Below are 17,595 nucleotides of genomic sequence, written 5' to 3' on the forward strand. Positions count from 1 at the left end.
GAAGTGAGTGCACCAAAGGGAAAATCGAAGGATGAGGTGCCCAAGGGGGAAGTGATATGTAGGGGAGAAGAGGTAGAAGGTCAGAGTGGGAAATAGAAGAAGGGAGGGGAAGGGAAAAAATTACCAGAAGAAGAAATCTATATTCATGCTAACTTTCTTTTACACTCTCTTTGATCACCTTCCCAGTCTCTGAAAAAGAATGATTCCAGCTGATCCTTTGGCAGGACTTTGTAAAGGTTTAGTATAGCCTTTTCACTCTTGTACTCTATTAAGGTTTCCATGTGCAACCCAATCTCAACAATTTTTGTACAATAACCCAAGGTCTCTTTGTTCCAACACTCCCTTTAAAGCTCTTTCATTTAAAATCAAATGATCCCTTCTCATCCTTCCAACTAAAATGTTTCATTTTATGCTTCTCTGAGTTAATTTTCCAAACCCAGTGTACCCATAACATGCCTCTAACCATTCTGTCTGTGGTCTTCTAAAGTCTAGTTACATCTTACTTACAACCATACTCAAGTTAAAGTATAACTAATAAGCAATCCAATAAAACTTCAAGCATTGTTAATTTTGGACCACTCAATTGGCACTGATAATTAGAATGTTGGAATGTAACTTAAAATTGTGTGCAAGTTATTTACTTTTATGGTTTCCTTTGTTGCTCCCCAGTAAATATAAGAGCTGAAAATGTGCACACTCTATGCTTTTATGTATTGATAGTAACTTTGTTCTGAAATCCATGAAGCAGTTGAAAGGAAGTTCCTATTCGATATTTATTTCTTAGGTGATCTATTTAGAATCAAAAGGAATATGTATCCTATAGTCCTTGGGCACTTTCAACAGCTGCTAAACTGAAGCTGGTGACTCCAGAGTTTGTGCTAGTTTCTATATGGAACTCTCCTCACAGATGAGGTGAGGACCCTGGCCCGCAGTAGAGTGTCTCTGCATGCTTGAAGCCTTCCATAATCAGTAATCTCAGGAGACACTGGAGAAAGTCCCAAGTTCATAAATCTCTGTTTTATTTACAATTTTGATTTATCTTTATTTTAACAAATAACCCTCAGAAGGACCATTATGCCTCTCAGTTAGATTATGCAAATAGCCTGCATGGACACAAACCTTACCATTTGCCAGTGACATTCTGTTGGTTGCCTGAGTTACATGCAGAACGATTTATGACCTTCATTTTGTGGAGTCCAGTCACCTTGGGAGAAAAACACATCTCTTCCCATTTACGAAGGGTCTCAGCCTGAAACGTCGACTGCACCTCTTCCTACAGATGCTGCCTGGCCTGCTGCGTTCACCAGCAACGTTGATGTGTGTTGCTTGAATTTCCAGCATCTGCAGAATTCCTGTTGTTCTCTTCCCATTTGTTGCCTCTTCCTCATGGGGATAGGGCAAAGAAATAATCCAGATGTTTGCTCTTGTAAATAACGTACAGAGCATAATTTTGCCGACTGGGTGGTTTTCTTAATGCTAAACAAATGTGCATTGAGCGTTGGAACAGCTCAAGAGGCCATACAATTTGCACCTGCTCCCACTTTTCACTCTTTGTAAATGTATACACGGTATATATTTATCGACATGCGAATATAGAAACTTCAAGCCATTGATTAGTTGTTAAAAGTGAGACAGGCAAAAATACTGCACATACAAAGGTAGGGAATAGTCCTGTGCTCTGGTCGTGTTTTATGGGGGTTTTTTTTGCTTGTATCATTTGTTATGTGACGGTATGCATAAGATAACACTAAACATAACCAGTTGAATTATTCTGCCTCTGAGAACCATATTTAACCAGGCAGCCATCACCTGCTTGAATTTACTCCATCTCATTTGTCTTTCATCCAACAATCGCGAAAGTTTCATTTGACTTGCTATTGTTTTGACAGTAAACTCGAGCCTTCGTAACTGTCACAGTCGACAGCAATTTCTGTTTCACCCATTGTTTCTCCAGTTGGTCGTGGTCCCAGTACCTCAAATCTCCTCCTCGAGTTTGAAGCTTGGCAATTTCCCCATACACAGGGTGTACCAGCATGTGCCACCCATATCTGTACACAGATCAGAAAAAAATACATACAGACGCAAACAGCTCAGGAATTAGTAGCACATTTATGTTCTGGCAAAATTAACGATAGTTGTGCTAGTAATTTGAAACTGCTGCACCATTTAAATATGAGGCTGAAATTGTACTGCCAGTCGGCTTGCAATTTTACTACAAATAGTTTCAGGCACTGACTGCCGGACATGAAATGTAATAGTTCGTTTTCTAATAATGGACCACCGCATTTTTTTTTCTTCTCCGTACTCTGATCGGGATCTCCGGGTGTCGTTGGGGGTTTGATAGATGCAGTGGATTGTTTAATATTTGAAAAGCTGATGGGGAGGTGGAGCTTCTCACAGTTGCTGGGATGTTCACTTTAGCGTTACTATTTCAACTAAGCGTCTAGCAAGCGCCGAGGCTTTAGGGTATTGTAGTCTTCTTCACTTCTGGTGCTGGGCTGTGTTACAGGCTCCTCCCGTTCGCTGAACTACACAACCCAGCGCGCTTGACTTCCCCAGTGCAGGAAAGAACAATGGCAGAGACTGAGCTGGGGAGTTTTACTAAGGATGCCCAAGGTGCTGAAATGGTAGCCGCCAAGTCCCGCAGGTAAGCAATCTCCGAGGCCGTTTCTGTTATGGTCCTCCTTCCGGCAGCACAGGCTGATCCTGGACGTTTCAATCAGCTGGTATAAAAAAGCCCCGGAAGCTCGGGGCAGGGCTTGCCCTTCCAGATTGTAATCCTGACACATTTTTTTCCTTCACACGAATGTTTGCAACACTACCGTTAAACCTGGCTGTGCTACTTTCTGAACTGTTACTTATCCCATCTGGTGTTGACTCATTAAAGTTGCAACGTTGAGCTTTATATGAATAAAAGTTTGCGGGAGTTTCTGGTTTTCACGACAGCTGCTCGCCCTCTGAACCTCTGCTGTAATTTGCTATTGCCCTTTTGGGGATTGGGAAGGAAGTCGTTTTCTCTCCTGTTGGTTAATTTTATCCTTTTGACAGGTGGTTTGTTGCAGCTGCTTAAAGTGGCAGAAAGACTCAGTGTTAAACTACTAAATGTATATCATCAGTGGAGAATTATTTATAGTTTGCTGTCTGGTTACACGGGAACTGTTCTCATATCTTCAGTTTGGGACTAGGAAAATAATGTGTAGTATTCAAAGCAATGAAACGTATGTTCATTGTCTAAACCGTCTGGAAGGATACACATTGTCATGGTTACATACTCAACTGAGACAACAAAATGCATGAAAATTGTAAAACTAAGAAAATAAGTTAGGAGAATGGGCTATTCATTGAATGGAAGTTCACCCTTCTGGATTTTGCTTGTGGATCTTGAATGCAAAGGTTTACTTATCTTGGAATAAATCTGCCTTTAATGCAGTAAGATGTTCTAAGGAGGTAATTATAAAGTCTTGGAATTTGTGGAGACTAAGGCCATCGGGATTCAATGTTGGAATAGAAGAAACTTACATGCATACAGCTTCAAACGTCCAAAAGCTATTCCCTGTGAGTAACTGCTCTTCTTAAAGAGCTTGATTGTACAGGTCACTCTAACATAACAGGGATCAGGTGAATTCATAAGAATATGCTAGTCTGCTGCTTAAGAAGGAAACCTGCAAGTCGGTTTCTTTAATGTTAGTATCTGAGTTTCTAAAACAATGTTAATGCAGATCTGCTAATAAACAATTTATCTAGTCCCAAAATATTTAACTTCAAGAGGATTGTTGTTCCTTCATTAATAAAAAGAATTCTATGATTTTAAAAGATTTAAACTCCATTTTTTTTTTCATTTGCTTACACTTCAGTTTCCATCTTTGTAGGTTTCAACTTTTAATTCATATTTTGCTTACAAGGTCAGTCTAGAAACTTGTGTTTTTACTTCCTGGGTTTATGCCTGTGAGCATTCTTTAATGTGATTGGTTACTCAACTAACTTGATGGCGATACATTTGACTGGCTATCACAGATGCATTTTATTGATACTGGATAGCAGCTGATGTCAGATGAGGGAAAATCCTCAACTACAAAGAGAAATATATTTCAGAATACAGGGTTTTTTTGAGGTCTATTGTGACTGACTAAGTCACTGGAGAAGTTGGTGGATTTGAAAATCTTTATTCCACTCGACAAGCAGGCATTCTGTTGGAGACCCTCTCCCAAATTAAAAGTATATCTAAATTTTATACTATTGATGACAATGCTAATACTAGGAGATCAATACAATTTCAAAACCTAAAATGACATCACACACTTCAATACTTTGTGTATGACAAGTGTTTCCTTTGAAGTACATATTTGCAATGGAAACATGTTGTAATTGATAAGACACATCCGAAAGTTCAAACATCTCAGCTGGGACAAACTCATTCACTCAGATGATCTAAAAGCTTCTGAAGGCAGAGAGCACAGACACCTAAGGTTAGTATTGTGAGGGCTAACTCTCTGAATACCCAAGTGTCCCAACTATTGATGGATCAGTAATGCCTGTGACCATGTGTGATGTGTTTAGTGACAAAATCAGTATGGTGTATAAGCTTCCTTAAACTTTGTTACAATAATGCAAATAAATTTGCCCTTAGTTGCCTGGTTTGATGCAGACCAATTAACATAACCCCATTGTCTAAAGTTTCACTGATACATATGAGACTGTCTCATGGTCTCCTCAAACTCTAATGAAATATAGCTACCTTCTTTGTAATTGCATCAATATATTGGGCCCAGGATAGATCCTTAGAGATGCTGACACCTTGGAATGTGAAAATGCTCATCCATCCCATTTCTGAATCCTTGATGAGGACTGGAGTGTGTTCCCTCAACTTCCCTTTCTAAAGTCCACAATCATTTCCTTGTTCATACTGCTGTTGAGTGCATGGTTGCTTCTGTGACATCACTCAACCAGCTGATCAACAGTGCTGTGCAAACGTCTCAGGGGTATATGTATAATATACACAGTGTGTATATATGCACAGCATTGTATTTGTCATCAGGGAGCGGAGAGCCAGTTTGTCAATCTGGCAGGAGCATAGGATGGTGGGTATAACGAAGGGTAGAGCGCCATGCGTAGAGTGTGGGACAGGTGGTAGAGAAGGAGTGCCAGGCAGGGTGTGACACAGGTGCAGACACACCCAGCCCTGAGACACCAGGTAAGGTCATTTGATTCCAAGCAATTGGTTTATTGATCACACAGAATGTTTCTCACTCCCTCCCCCCTCCCCCTTTTCTCAACCATGATTCTCCTCTCCCTGCCCCCTTTCCACCGACTGTCCACTATAGAGACACATATCAGAATCAGGTTTATCATCATTCATATGTTTTGTAGCTCCAAAACAGAAAATTGTATTGAAAAAGAACAAGGGTTCACAAGAGAGCGAGTCTAACTTTGTATTTGCGTTAAGCGAGGCGCGCACTTTTCAGGTGGTAGCATCATGCCATATGCAATTCACTTACTTTTGCATATAGACCATAATTATTTAAACAAACAAAGGATGCTTAATCAACAATATATTTACAAGATAACTCAAATATTACTGAAATATGTAATACTGTACACTCCTTCCTGCATAGCTATTAACTCCAACTCAATACAGAAAGCACCTCAGCTTGCATACACAGCGTCCTGTATAATACAACTAATATACAGGCATCCATGACACAGTAAATTTTGAATTGTCCCATTCAGGCCTAAAGATTTAATCGCTGTGAAGGCTTTCATATTCTTGTGTGATTAATATCTTCCTTGACAAGGGGGATCACTCTGCTTGGCAGGTAGACTTGTGGCTGTGAAACAATCCTATGTTCTGGTTGTAGGAGTTGACTCTGAGACGGCAGGAAATGGTTCTGACAGCTCTGGATACCTTCTCTCAGTTCTCTCCTTTTCTCAGTTTTCTCTGTTTTTTTTTCTTTGATCCTTGCTTCTCTGCCCATCCTGGCTTCTTTCTCTTTATCCCGCTCTCGATCCCTTTATTTTTCCTTCTTGTATTCCTTCTCTCTTTCACACCATTCTCTATCACTCACACTTGTTCTGTTTATCACTTCTCTCCTTTTTAAGTTCTTCTCGTCTTCTTGCCATCCTTTTTCTTCTACTAGTTTCTTGTGAGAATCTCTGAATCAGAACAAGATGGCGCCAGTGCACAATGCTCACTTGTTCGTCATCTTCCAGATAGATCACAAAAATGTCTTTTCTCCTTCTTTTATGCTTGTTTTTTCTTTACCTTAAATGTGTTTCTTGGACTGTCAGAGTCTGCGATTTACAGGTTTGAGATTGTTTGAGTGATCATAGTCATAGTCATACTTCATTGATCCCAGGGGAAATTGGTTTTCATTACAGTTGCACCATAGATAATTAAATAGTAATAAAACCATAAATAGTTAAATAGTAATATGTAAATTATACCAGGAAATAAGTCCAGGACCAGCCTATTGGCTCAGGGTGTCTGACCCTCCAAGGGAGGAGTTGTTAAGTTTGATGGCCACAGGCAGGAATGACCTCCTGTGACGCTCTGTGTTGCATCTCGGTGGAATGAGTCTCTGGCTGAATGTACTCCTGTGTCCACCCAGTACATTATGTAGTGGATGGGAGATATTGTCCAAGATGGCATGCAACTTGGACAGCATCCTCTTTTCAGACACCACCATCAGAGAGTCCAGTTCCATCCTCACAACATCACTGGCCTTACGAATGGGTTTGTTGATTCTGTTGGTGTCTGCTACCTTCAGCCTGTTGCCCCAGCACAGAACAGCAAACATGATCGCACTGGCCACCACAGACTCGTAGAACATCCTCAGCATCGTCCGACAGATGTTAAAGGACCTCAGTCTCCTCAGGAAATAGAGACGGCTCTGTCCCTTCTTGTAGGCAGCCTCAGTGTTCTTTGACCAGTCCAGTTTATTGTCAATACGTATCCCCAGGTATTTGTAATCCTCCACCATGTACACACTGACCCCGTGGATGGAAACAGGGGTCACTGGTGCCTTAGCTCTCCTCAGATCTACCACCAGCTCCTTAGTCTTTTTCACATTAAGCTGCAGATAATTCTGCTGACATCATGTGACAAAGTTTCCTACCGTAGCCCTGTACTCAGCCTCATCTCCCTTGCTGATGCATCCAACTATGGCGGAGTCATCAGAAAACTTCTGAAGATGACAAGATTCTGTGTAGTAGTTGAATTCCGAGGTGTAAATGGTGAAGAGAAAGGGAGTCAAGACAGTCCTCCGTGGAGCCCCAGTGCTGCTGATCACTCTGTCGGACCCACAGTGTTGCAAGCACATGTACTGTGGTTTACTAGTCAGGTAATCAAGAATCAGGAAAGCATCCACCTGCATCGCTGTCAGCTTCTCCCCCAGTAGAGCAGGGCGAATGGTGTTGAACACACTGGAGAAGTCAAAAAACATGACCCTCACAGTGCTTGCTGGCTTGTCCAGGTGGGCGTAGACACGGTTCAGCAGGTAGACGATGGCATCCTCAACTCCTAGTTGGGGCTGGTAGGCGAACTGGAGGGGATCTAAGTGTGGCCTGACCATAGGCCGGAGCAGCTCCAGAACAAATCTCTCCAGGGTCTTCATGATGTGGGAGGTCAATGCCACCGGTCTGTAGTCATTGAGGCCGCTGGGGCGTGGCGTCTTCGGCACAGGGACGAGGCAGGACGTCTCCCACAGCACAGGCGCCCTCTGGACCTCAGGCTCAGATTGAAGACCTGGCAAAGTACTCCACATAGCTGGGGGGCACAGGCTTTGAGCACCCTGGTACCGACACCATCCGGTCCTGCAGCCTTGCTTGGGTTGAGATGTTTCAGCTGTCTTCTCACCTTCCCAGCTGTCATCCAGCACTTTACTGTCTCCGAGAAGATTCCGGGAAGCAAGTGAGCACCTGGATGTGAAGAAACTTTGAGATAGGGAGCGAGCCGATGTTCAACTTCATTTGGCTGGTTAAAGTGTCCATTAATCACTGATTAAAGTGTTGAGGAAGACTGAGACAATAAGGCAAATGTGGACACCAAGCAAGAGTTCAGCACCGACTGCCTTTCTTCTGATCGTTCTCTTTGAACGATTTTCATGTTCTTTCTTTGTTTTGTGGCTGTCTGGAGAAGATGAGATTCAGAGTTGTATATGGATACATGCTTTGATGATCCTTGAACCTTTGAATTTGCTAATTTCTCGAAATTAAGACTCATTTATCCCATTACATTTTCATAACATCTATGTCGTCCTCCTCTTTCTTTTCCATTTTCTTCGTTCTAGGTTATGCATCTTGATCTTGGGAAAGTGTATTTAGTTCAGTGGAGTATTCTCTTATTAATCCTTCTATTGCTCCCTTACGATCTGCTCACTCCTCGTGGTTTCCTCACGTACAGCATCATCTGAGAAAACCTCTGTTTTTGTATTTCCATTGACTCATTTCTCTTTGGCCTTGCATTCATCCAGCTGGGCTTTCGTCTTTGCATTTATTGTTACATGAAGCTTTTTGTCTCCCACTTGAAGTTCTAATAACCTTAATGCACATGGACTAGATTGCAACTTTCCTGAAGCATCTTGAACTTTCTTCCTGCTTAAAACCAAGCCACATTTCACAAGTGACTGCCTGATTCTGACTCTGAGACTCAAAGGCTTTCTCAGATATGTTGCCTACAAAAACTGCTTTTGGCCCTTCCACAATTCCTTTGAGTGACATGGTCTTTTCTTGGTCCAACTTGCTTTCCAACTAGAGGCACAAAGATTGGTACCAGCACATGTTTGTCCACTTTGTACTTCTGGGGTGCTTAGGGGCATCAGTACTGTCAATGGATACGATTAAATATTCTCGTTTCAGCCTGATACAGCTAAAAAGCACAACGGCTTCCAAGGTCAGTACAGTCATCAAAGATGTCTTAATGCGCTTAAACGAACTATCACTGCTTACAACTGACGGAAACAATACTGATTGTAGAAGGATGCATCCTCGTGGCTGCAGGTCAGAGATAGAAGTGCAATTAAGGCAACGGGGTTTTAAACTCCCTATACCGATTATCTTGCCGGTGAACGTGCCGTCTCTGGTGAATAAAATCGATGATCTCAGAGCTAGGGAGCTGAATCAGAGGGACATTAGGACCGTGTGTGTCCTTTGTTTCACAGAATCCTGGTTAACCCCTTCTGTACTGGATGCAGCGATTTAGATCGGGTTTACTATACACCGTCAGCATAGATCTATAGAGCCTCTTAAAAGCAAAAGTGGAGGAGTATGCCTCATGATCAACTCTTCTTGATGCACAAATATATCAGTGCTGTCCCAATTCTGCACACCAGACCTGGAATATTTAGCAGTTAAGTGCCGTCCTTTCTACCTACCGCAGGAGATACCCGGGATCATTTTCATAGCAGTATATATTCCACCTCAGGCCAACGTCAATCAGGCTTTTGATGATCTGAGCAATGGGATCAACATGCATGAAACAGCATACCCTAACACCTTCACCATCATTTTGGTGGATTTTAACCAGGCCACTCTGAAAAAAATCATTAAGCAATTACTATAAACAGATCATAGAAACATAGAAAACCTACAGCACAATAGAGGCCCTTTGGCCCATGATGCTCTACCGAACATGTACTTACTTTAGAAATTACCTCGGGTTACCCATAGCCCTCTATTTTTTTAAACTCCATCTACTTATCCAGGAGTCTCTTAAAAGATGTTATCGTATCCACCTCCACCACCGTCGCTGGCAGCCCATTCCACGCACTCACCACCCTCTGCGTAAAAGAACTTACCCCTGACATCTCTGTGCCTATCATTTGCAATACTAGAGGAAACAACACACTGGACCATTGCTACACCACCATCAAGAATGCCTACCATGTTATTCCACGCCCTCACTTCAGGAAGTCTGATCACCTGGCTGTACTTCTACTCCCCGAGTATAGACGGAGACGGAAGACTGCAGCACCAGCAGTGAGGACCAAGAAGGTATTGACAAGGGAAGCACAGGAATGCCTACAGGACTGCTTTGAATCAGTGGACTGGACTGTATTCAGAGATTTGTCTTGGAACCCGGATGAGTATGCTGCAGTTGTTACCGACTTCATTAAAACCTGTGTGGATGAGTGTGTGCCTACAAAGGCTTACTGTACATTCCCAAACCAAAAGCCGTGGATGAACCAGGAGTTACGTAGTCTGTTGAAGACTAGATCTGTTGCATTCAAATCTGGCAACCCAGACCTATACCAGAAAACCATGTATGATTTGTGGAGGGCCATTTCAAGGGCGAGGAGACAAATTTGAACGAGGTTGGAGATGACAACGGATGTACAAGAACTCTGGCAGGGTTTGCAAGACATTACTTCCGACAAAGTGAAACCCAATAGCGTGAGTGGCAGTGATACTTCACTACCAGATGAACTCAACGCCTTCTATCCCGCTTTGAAAGGGAGGACACAACTACAGCTGTGAAGATCCCTGCTGTGGCTGATGACCCTGTGATTTCTGACTCAGAGGCCGATGTTAAGCTGTCTTTAAAGCGAGTGAACCCTCGCAGTGCGAAAGGTCCAGTTGGAGTACCTGGTAAGGCTTTGAAAACCTGTGCCAACCAACTGGCGGGAGTATTCATGGACATTTTCAATCTCTCACTGCTGCAGGTGGAAGTTCCCACTTGCTTCAAAAGACAACAATTATAGTAGTGCTGAAGAAGAATAATGTGAGCTGCCTTAATGACTGTTGCCCGGTAGCACTCACATCTACAGTGATGAAATGCTTTGAGAGGTTGGTCATGACTAGACTGAACTTCTGCCTCAGCAAGAACCTGGACCCATTGAAATTTGCCTATCACCACAGTAGGTCAATGGCAGATGCAATCTCAATGGCTCTTCACATGGCTTTAGACCACCTGGACAACTCAAACAGCTATGTTAGGATACTGTTCATCAACTATAGCTCAGCATTTAATACCATCGTTCCCACAATCCTGATTGAGAAGTTGCAGTACCTGGGCCTCTGTACCTCTTTCTGCAATTGGATCCTCGACTTCCTAACCGGAAGGCCACAATTTGTGCGGATTGTTGATAACATCTCCTCCTCGCTGCAGATCAACACTGGTGCACCTCAGGGATGTGTGCTTAGCTCACTGCTGTACTGTCTATATACACATGACTGTGTGGCTAGGCATAGCTCAAATACCATCTATAAATTTGCTGATGATACAACCATTGTGAGATATGCCAACTAGTGGAATGGTGCCGCAGCAACAACCTGGCACTCAACGTCAGTAAGACAGAAGAGCTGATTGTGGCTTCAGGAACACATACCAATCCTCACAGAGAGATCAGAAATGGAGAGAGTGAGCAGTTTCAGGTTCCTGGTTGTCAAGATTTCTGAGGATCCAACCTGGTCCCAACATATCGATGCAGTTATAAAGAAGGCAAGGCAGCGACTGTACTTCATTGGGCATTTGAAGAGATTTGATATGTCAACAAATACACTCAAAAACTTCTATAGATGTACCGTGGGGAGCATTCTGACAGGCTGCATCACTGTCTGGTATGGAGGGGCTACTGCACAGGACCAAAAGAAGCTGCAGAAGGTTGTAAATCCAGTCAGCTCCATCTTGGGTACTGGCCTACAAAGTTCCCAGGACATCTTCAAGGACCAGTGCCTCGGAAAGGCAGCGTCCATTATTAAGGACCTCCGGCACCCAGGGCATGCCCTTTTCTCACTGTTACCATCAGGTGGGAGGTACAGAAGCCTTAAGGCACACACTCAGTGATTCAGGAACAGTTTCTTTCCCTCTGCCATCCAATTCCTAAATGGACATTGAACCCTTGAACACTACCTCACTTTTTAAATATTTTTCTGATTTTTGCACAAATTTTAATCTATTCAATATACATATACTATAATTGATTTACTTATTTATCATTATTATTATTTTGTTTTTTTTCTTCTATATTATGTATTGCATTGAACTGCTGCTGCTGAGTTATAAAATTTCACGACACACACCGGTGATGACAAACCTGACTCTTGATTTTCGGCAACAATTCATGGTGTACAGCATGGCGATGGTTGTGGCATCATTCAGTACCTTTCTTAGTTCACTTATAGTAACGGTATAACAGGGGATGCAGCTTGGAATTTGTGGATGGATCTGCAATCAAGCTGTAGTTGTCTCAGCCACTCACATCCCCACAATGCTGGACCTCCTGTTTTTACCACGTACAAGCTCAATGTGGCTTGTTGGTTGTTGTATTTCACCGTTACGAATGTCATTCCCAAAGGAGTGACATTCTCTAGTATAAGTTCTTAGTTGGATATCTACAGGCTTCAGTTTAGTATCTTTGAAATGCCACTCAAACTCATTTGGTGTAATCACAGAAACAGGTGACCCACTGTTCAATTCCATGTTAAATAATTTGTTGCTCATTTCAGTATGGTTTAAGCCATATTGCTTGTCTCTTGTTAGATCTCACATTGTAATTCTCAAGACTAGCCAGTGCCATGTCACTTTAATCATTATTGGATTTTTCTTCCACAGTATGAGGATTAATGCTCCTTTTGAAACTGTAATTTAACATTTTATCTATGTCTTTCAGTGAAGTCCATTTCTGTTTGTTTGCTTGACATGCCCTTTGTATGTATCCTACTTTGTTGCATTTTCTGCTTGTCTCACCTTTAAAGCTCTATTTGTCTGGTGTATGTGAGCCCCTGCCACAACAGTAACACAATTTGTTCAGCCGGGCCTGTTTCTGTTTAGATGTTGCAACTTTGTTCATGCTTAATTTCATTCCTGACTGCAACTCAATTGTGTTCCTGTCTGCAGTTTCCATAGATACAGTTATTTCAACTGCTCTTTTAAATGTAAGTTATGCTTTAGCTAGGAACTGTATTGGAATGCTTCCTTGTAAGATTCCACAAACTAAACTATCTGTTTGTGCATCATTATGCGCTTTACCGAACTGACAGTGCTCAGACAATCTGTTCAGTTCAGCCACGTAAGCTGAAATGGTCTCCCCTTCTTTTTGATTCTGCTTATGAAACCTAAAACGTTCTGCAATCAACAATGACTTTGGTTCTACATGTTCCTACATTACTTTCAAAATATCAACAAAATTCATTGTTGTTGTTTTGCTTGAAGCAAGTTAAACTTTGAAGCAAACTGTATGCCTTTCAACCCAACGTACTCAGCAGAATTGCTACTTGTTTCTCTTTGGCTATTCCATTTACTTCAAAATACTGTTTAATTGGCTAAGTATACATGAGCCAATTATCCACTGAGCAATCAAGTCTATTTTTCTGATGTAACCAGTTGTTTTTACTTTTTAAAATGATTATTATCACCCAGTACTCACTGCTTATGATCCCATGAATTCCTCCATTTTCTGCTTTTTTTTCAAACTCAATTATGTCTTCCCTTCTGAAGAACACATGCTGCACTGCATTTCAGCTGGTTGCCAGTTGTTTCGGGTTCTTTTTAAAAGTACATCATCGCCACTGTTATGTTTTGTAACTGCAAACAACAAAATTAATTTGAAGAAAAAGATGGGAGCTCACGAGATGCGAGTCTAACTTTGTAGCAAAGCACGCATTTATCATGTGGTAGGCAATTGACTTTTCTTTTTTATATATAACCTGTAATGTATTATTTAAACAATGCTTAATCAGCAACATATTTACAAAATAACTCATATTACTGAAATATTAAATATACAATGACATATTTGAATTTTTTTGTGGCAGCACTACAGTGTAATACAAAAAATTACTACCTTCCTGTGCAAAAGTTTTGGTTGTGTGTGTGTATACCATTTCTCACTTACGTACATCTTGTTACCATCTGAAATTTTACCAGCAATAGTTGTGTTGTCGGCAAATTTATGGATGGCTTTTGAGCTGTGCCTAGCCACATGTAGAGAGAGTAGAGCAGTGGGCTAAGCACACGTGCTTGAGGTGAGCCGGTGTTGATTGTCAGTGAGGAGAAGATGTTACTTTTGATACACACAGGCTGTTGTCTCCCAGGAAGGAATTCAAGGATTCAGATGCAGAGGGAGGTACAAAAGCCCAGGTTTTGGAGCTTGTTGATTAGAACTGAGGCTATGATTATGTTGAACGCTGATCTGTAATCAATAAACAGCAGCCTGATGTAGGCTTTACTATCGTCCAGGTGATCCAAGGTGCAGTGGAGAGCCAGTGAGATTGCATCCACTGTAGACCTATTGTGGCAATGGACGAATTGCAGTGGGTCCAGGTCCTTGCTTGAGCAGGAGTCGAATCTAGCCATAACTAACCTCTCAAAACACTTAATCACAGTAGATGTAAGTGCTACTGAGCGATAGTATTGAGGCAGCTTACCCGGCACTTCCTGAGCACTGGTATGATTGTCGTCCTTTTGAAGCAGGTGCGAACTTCCGACTGCAGTAGTGAGGGATTAAAGGTATCCTTAAACATTTCCACCAGTTGATTGGCACAGATTATCAGAGCCTCGTCAGGTACGCCAACAGGGCCTGATGCCTTGCGAAGTTTCACTCTATTGAAAGATGTTCTGACGTCAGACTCTGAGATGGAGATCACAGGGTCACCAAATGCTGTAGGGATTCCCATATGTGTGGGTTTAGCGATTTGAATTTTTGCCTTGGAGTAGAGTGAAGTGAGAAGAATTTACAAAGGATTCTTCGTTTCGGCAATGCTCATCTTCATTTTTTTTTCCCAGATATATATTTGCAGTAATTAAGCTATATTGTCCTCAGTGGACCTGCTTACAGAAATTAAAACTTGTGCATCAAAGGGAGAGCCCAATTAGCAACAGAATAGGTTTCAGAAGGTACATTTAATGTCAGAGAAATGTATACAATATACATCCTGAAATTCTTTTTCTTTGCAGGTAACTATGAGAACATTGTCCTAAAGAATGAATGACAGTTAACTCCCACGCACAAGCAGGAGCAAGTCAATGACCCCTCCACCAGTAAAAAAGCATTAGCATCCTCCACCGAGCACTCAAGCATGCAGCAAAGCATCAATAAAGACACAGACTTACTGTACCCCAAAAGCTACCCATTCACCCAGTAATTCGACATACCACAGGCTCTCTCTCTCCCTAATAAGGGGAAAAAGAGGTACCAACATTTCACATTGAGAGGGGAGACATAAGAAATGACTCACTGATTTACAATGTTAGAAGTCTGTTGCGTCACTTTTTCTGAGCTCTGCGCCCAGAGAGTCGGCCCCAAAAAGGCGCAGTTTACTGGGCACACAACCCTTGGCAGCTAACCTGCTCCTCCTGATGTTCACAAACACGAGGAATTCTGCAGATGCTGGAAATTCAAGCGACACACATCAAAGTTGCTGGTGAACGCAGCAGGCCAGGCAGCATCTCTACGAAGAGGTACAGTCGACGTTTCAGGCCAAGACCCTTCGTCAGGACTAACTGAAGGAAGAGTTAGTAAGAGATTTGAAAGTGGGAGGGGGAGGGAGAGATCCAAAATGATAGGAGAAGACAGGAGTGGGAGGGATGGAGCCAAGAGCTGGACAGGTGATTGGCAAAGGGGATATGAGAGGATCATGGGACAGGAGGTCCGTGGAGAAAGACGGAGGGAGGGGAACCAGAGGATGGGCAAGGGGTATAGTCAGAGGGACAGAGGGAGAAAAAGGAGAGTGAGAGAAAGAATGCGTGTATAAAAATAAATAACGGATGGGGTACGAGGGGGAGGTGGGGCATTAGCGGAAGTTAGAGAAGTCGATGTTCATACCATTAGGTTGGAGGCATGAACATCGACTTCTCTAACTTCCGCTAATGCCCCACCTCCCCCTCGTACCCCATCTGTTACTTACTTTTATACACGCATTCTTTCTCTCACTCTCCTTTTTCTCCCTCTGTCCCTCTGAATATACCCCTTGCCCATCCTCTGGGTTTCCCCCCACCTTGTCTTTCTTCCCGGACCTCCTGTCCCATGATCCTCTCGTATCCCCTTTTGCCTATCACCTGTCCAGCTCTTGGCTCCATCCCTCCCCCTCCTGTCTTCTCCTATCATTTTGGATCTCCCCCTCCCCCTCCAACTTTCAAATCTCTTACTCACTCTTCCTTCAGTTAGTGCTGACAAAGGGTCTCGGCCTGAAACGTCGACTGTACCTCTTCCTAGAGATGCTGCCTGGCCTGCTGCGTTCACCAGCAACTTTGACGTGTGTCGCTTGAATTTCCAGCATCTGCAGAATTCCTGTTGAGAACGTGTGAGCAACCACGAGAGAGAGAGAGAGAGAGAGAGAGAGAGAGAGAGCGAAAGCGCGCCATGGCAGAGTGTTCCAAAAAAAAAAGAAAATATAAAACATACGTCACCCCAGACTACACTAAAGTGTACCCCTGCCTAATAGGGGTCAAAAATAATGACAGTGTTGCTCGCTGCACTGTTTGCAACAGTGATTTTTCTATTGCCCATGCTGGGTTAAGACTGTAAAAGACATGTTGAGGTGAGTTTAACAGGTGTCCTTCGTTCATTAGCATAGCTAACGTTATTTAAACTAGCTGGCCAGCTGCTAAGGAGCTACTCTATTGCAGACATCCCACCTCTCCCGGAAGTCTCCCGCAAATTGCTGGTGCTACCTCCCTGAAATGAGTGTTTGCAGGGTGGGACGTCTGACATATTGAGCAGTCATGAAGAAGGCACACCTGCGGTTCCACTTCACTTGGAGTTTGGGGAGATTTGGCATGTCAGCAAAGACTCTTGAGGAGAGCATTCTGACTGGTTGCATCACCAGGCTGCACAGAGGGTTGTAGACTCAGATGGCTCCATCACCGGGCACAACCCTTCCCTCTATCGAGGACATCTTCAGGAGGTGGTGCCTCAAGAAGGCAGCATCCATCATTAAAAACCCTCATCTTCTGGAGCTTGCCCTCTTCTATCATTGAGGAGGAGGTACAGGAGCCTGAAGACTCGTACTTGTACTCAACATTTTAAGCTCAGCTTCTTTCCCATGACCAGCAGATTTCTGAATGGCCCATGAACACCACCGCACTATTGCTCTTCTGCATTCTACTTGTTTCTGTAACTTGTAGTAAGTTTTATCTGTTCCACTGTATAGCTGTCACTAAGCAGCAACATTCATGTCATATGCCAGTGATAATAAGTCTGATTTTGACCATTGCTTTTCTGAGAGTACTGTTTATGATTTGGTTTTATTACAATTTTGAAATTTGCAAATGGCACAAATCTTCAAGGTACAGTGAATTTTCTTCCAGGTATAGTGTGAAGGCTAGAAATAGACTTCACAAAGGTTTAAGTTGGCTGGTTGTTGTTTCTTTCCACGCCTTGTGGGCAACAACCTTGCTGGGTTTTTTTTCTTTAGCATTTTTGTCTTTTTTTGCAAGGTCGAGTTGCTAGCTCGATGCTCAACCCTGCACAGCTGGAACGCATGCAAGGACCGCTCTCCTTGAAGTCTGACATGGATGCATCTACACCACTGGCTGGTGGAATGGGTAAATAGGCAGTAACTGACAAATGCTGAAAGATGTGATCTGTTGCAGCAAGGAGGAATGAGAAGATAATGTACCAATGGACACTATTCTAAACGCAGCAAAAGAACAGAGATCTG

At 42.7% G+C, this 17,595-nt stretch overlaps 1 protein-coding gene across 3 annotated transcripts in view; it reads left to right on the forward strand.

Annotated features, from left to right (window-relative positions):
* The first annotated feature begins 2,526 nt into the window (after positions 1-2,526).
* LOC140186645 (uridine-cytidine kinase-like 1) overlaps positions 2,527-17,595 on the forward strand; it is a 129,524-nt gene continuing 114,455 nt past the window's right edge. For 2 of the 3 annotated variants that reach the window (XM_072241054.1, XM_072241046.1), the window contains exon 1: positions 2,527-2,647. In XM_072241054.1, coding sequence (XP_072097155.1) covers positions 2,574-2,647 — 74 coding nt within the window. In that variant the 5' untranslated portion in view covers positions 2,527-2,573. The remainder of the gene's footprint in view (positions 2,648-17,595) is intronic. The other variant, XM_072241074.1, reaches the window with a different exon arrangement.

This window comes from Mobula birostris, chromosome 2 (genome assembly GCF_030028105.1).
Source record: "Mobula birostris isolate sMobBir1 chromosome 2, sMobBir1.hap1, whole genome shotgun sequence".
Lineage (NCBI taxonomy): Eukaryota > Metazoa > Chordata > Chondrichthyes > Myliobatiformes > Myliobatidae > Mobula > Mobula birostris.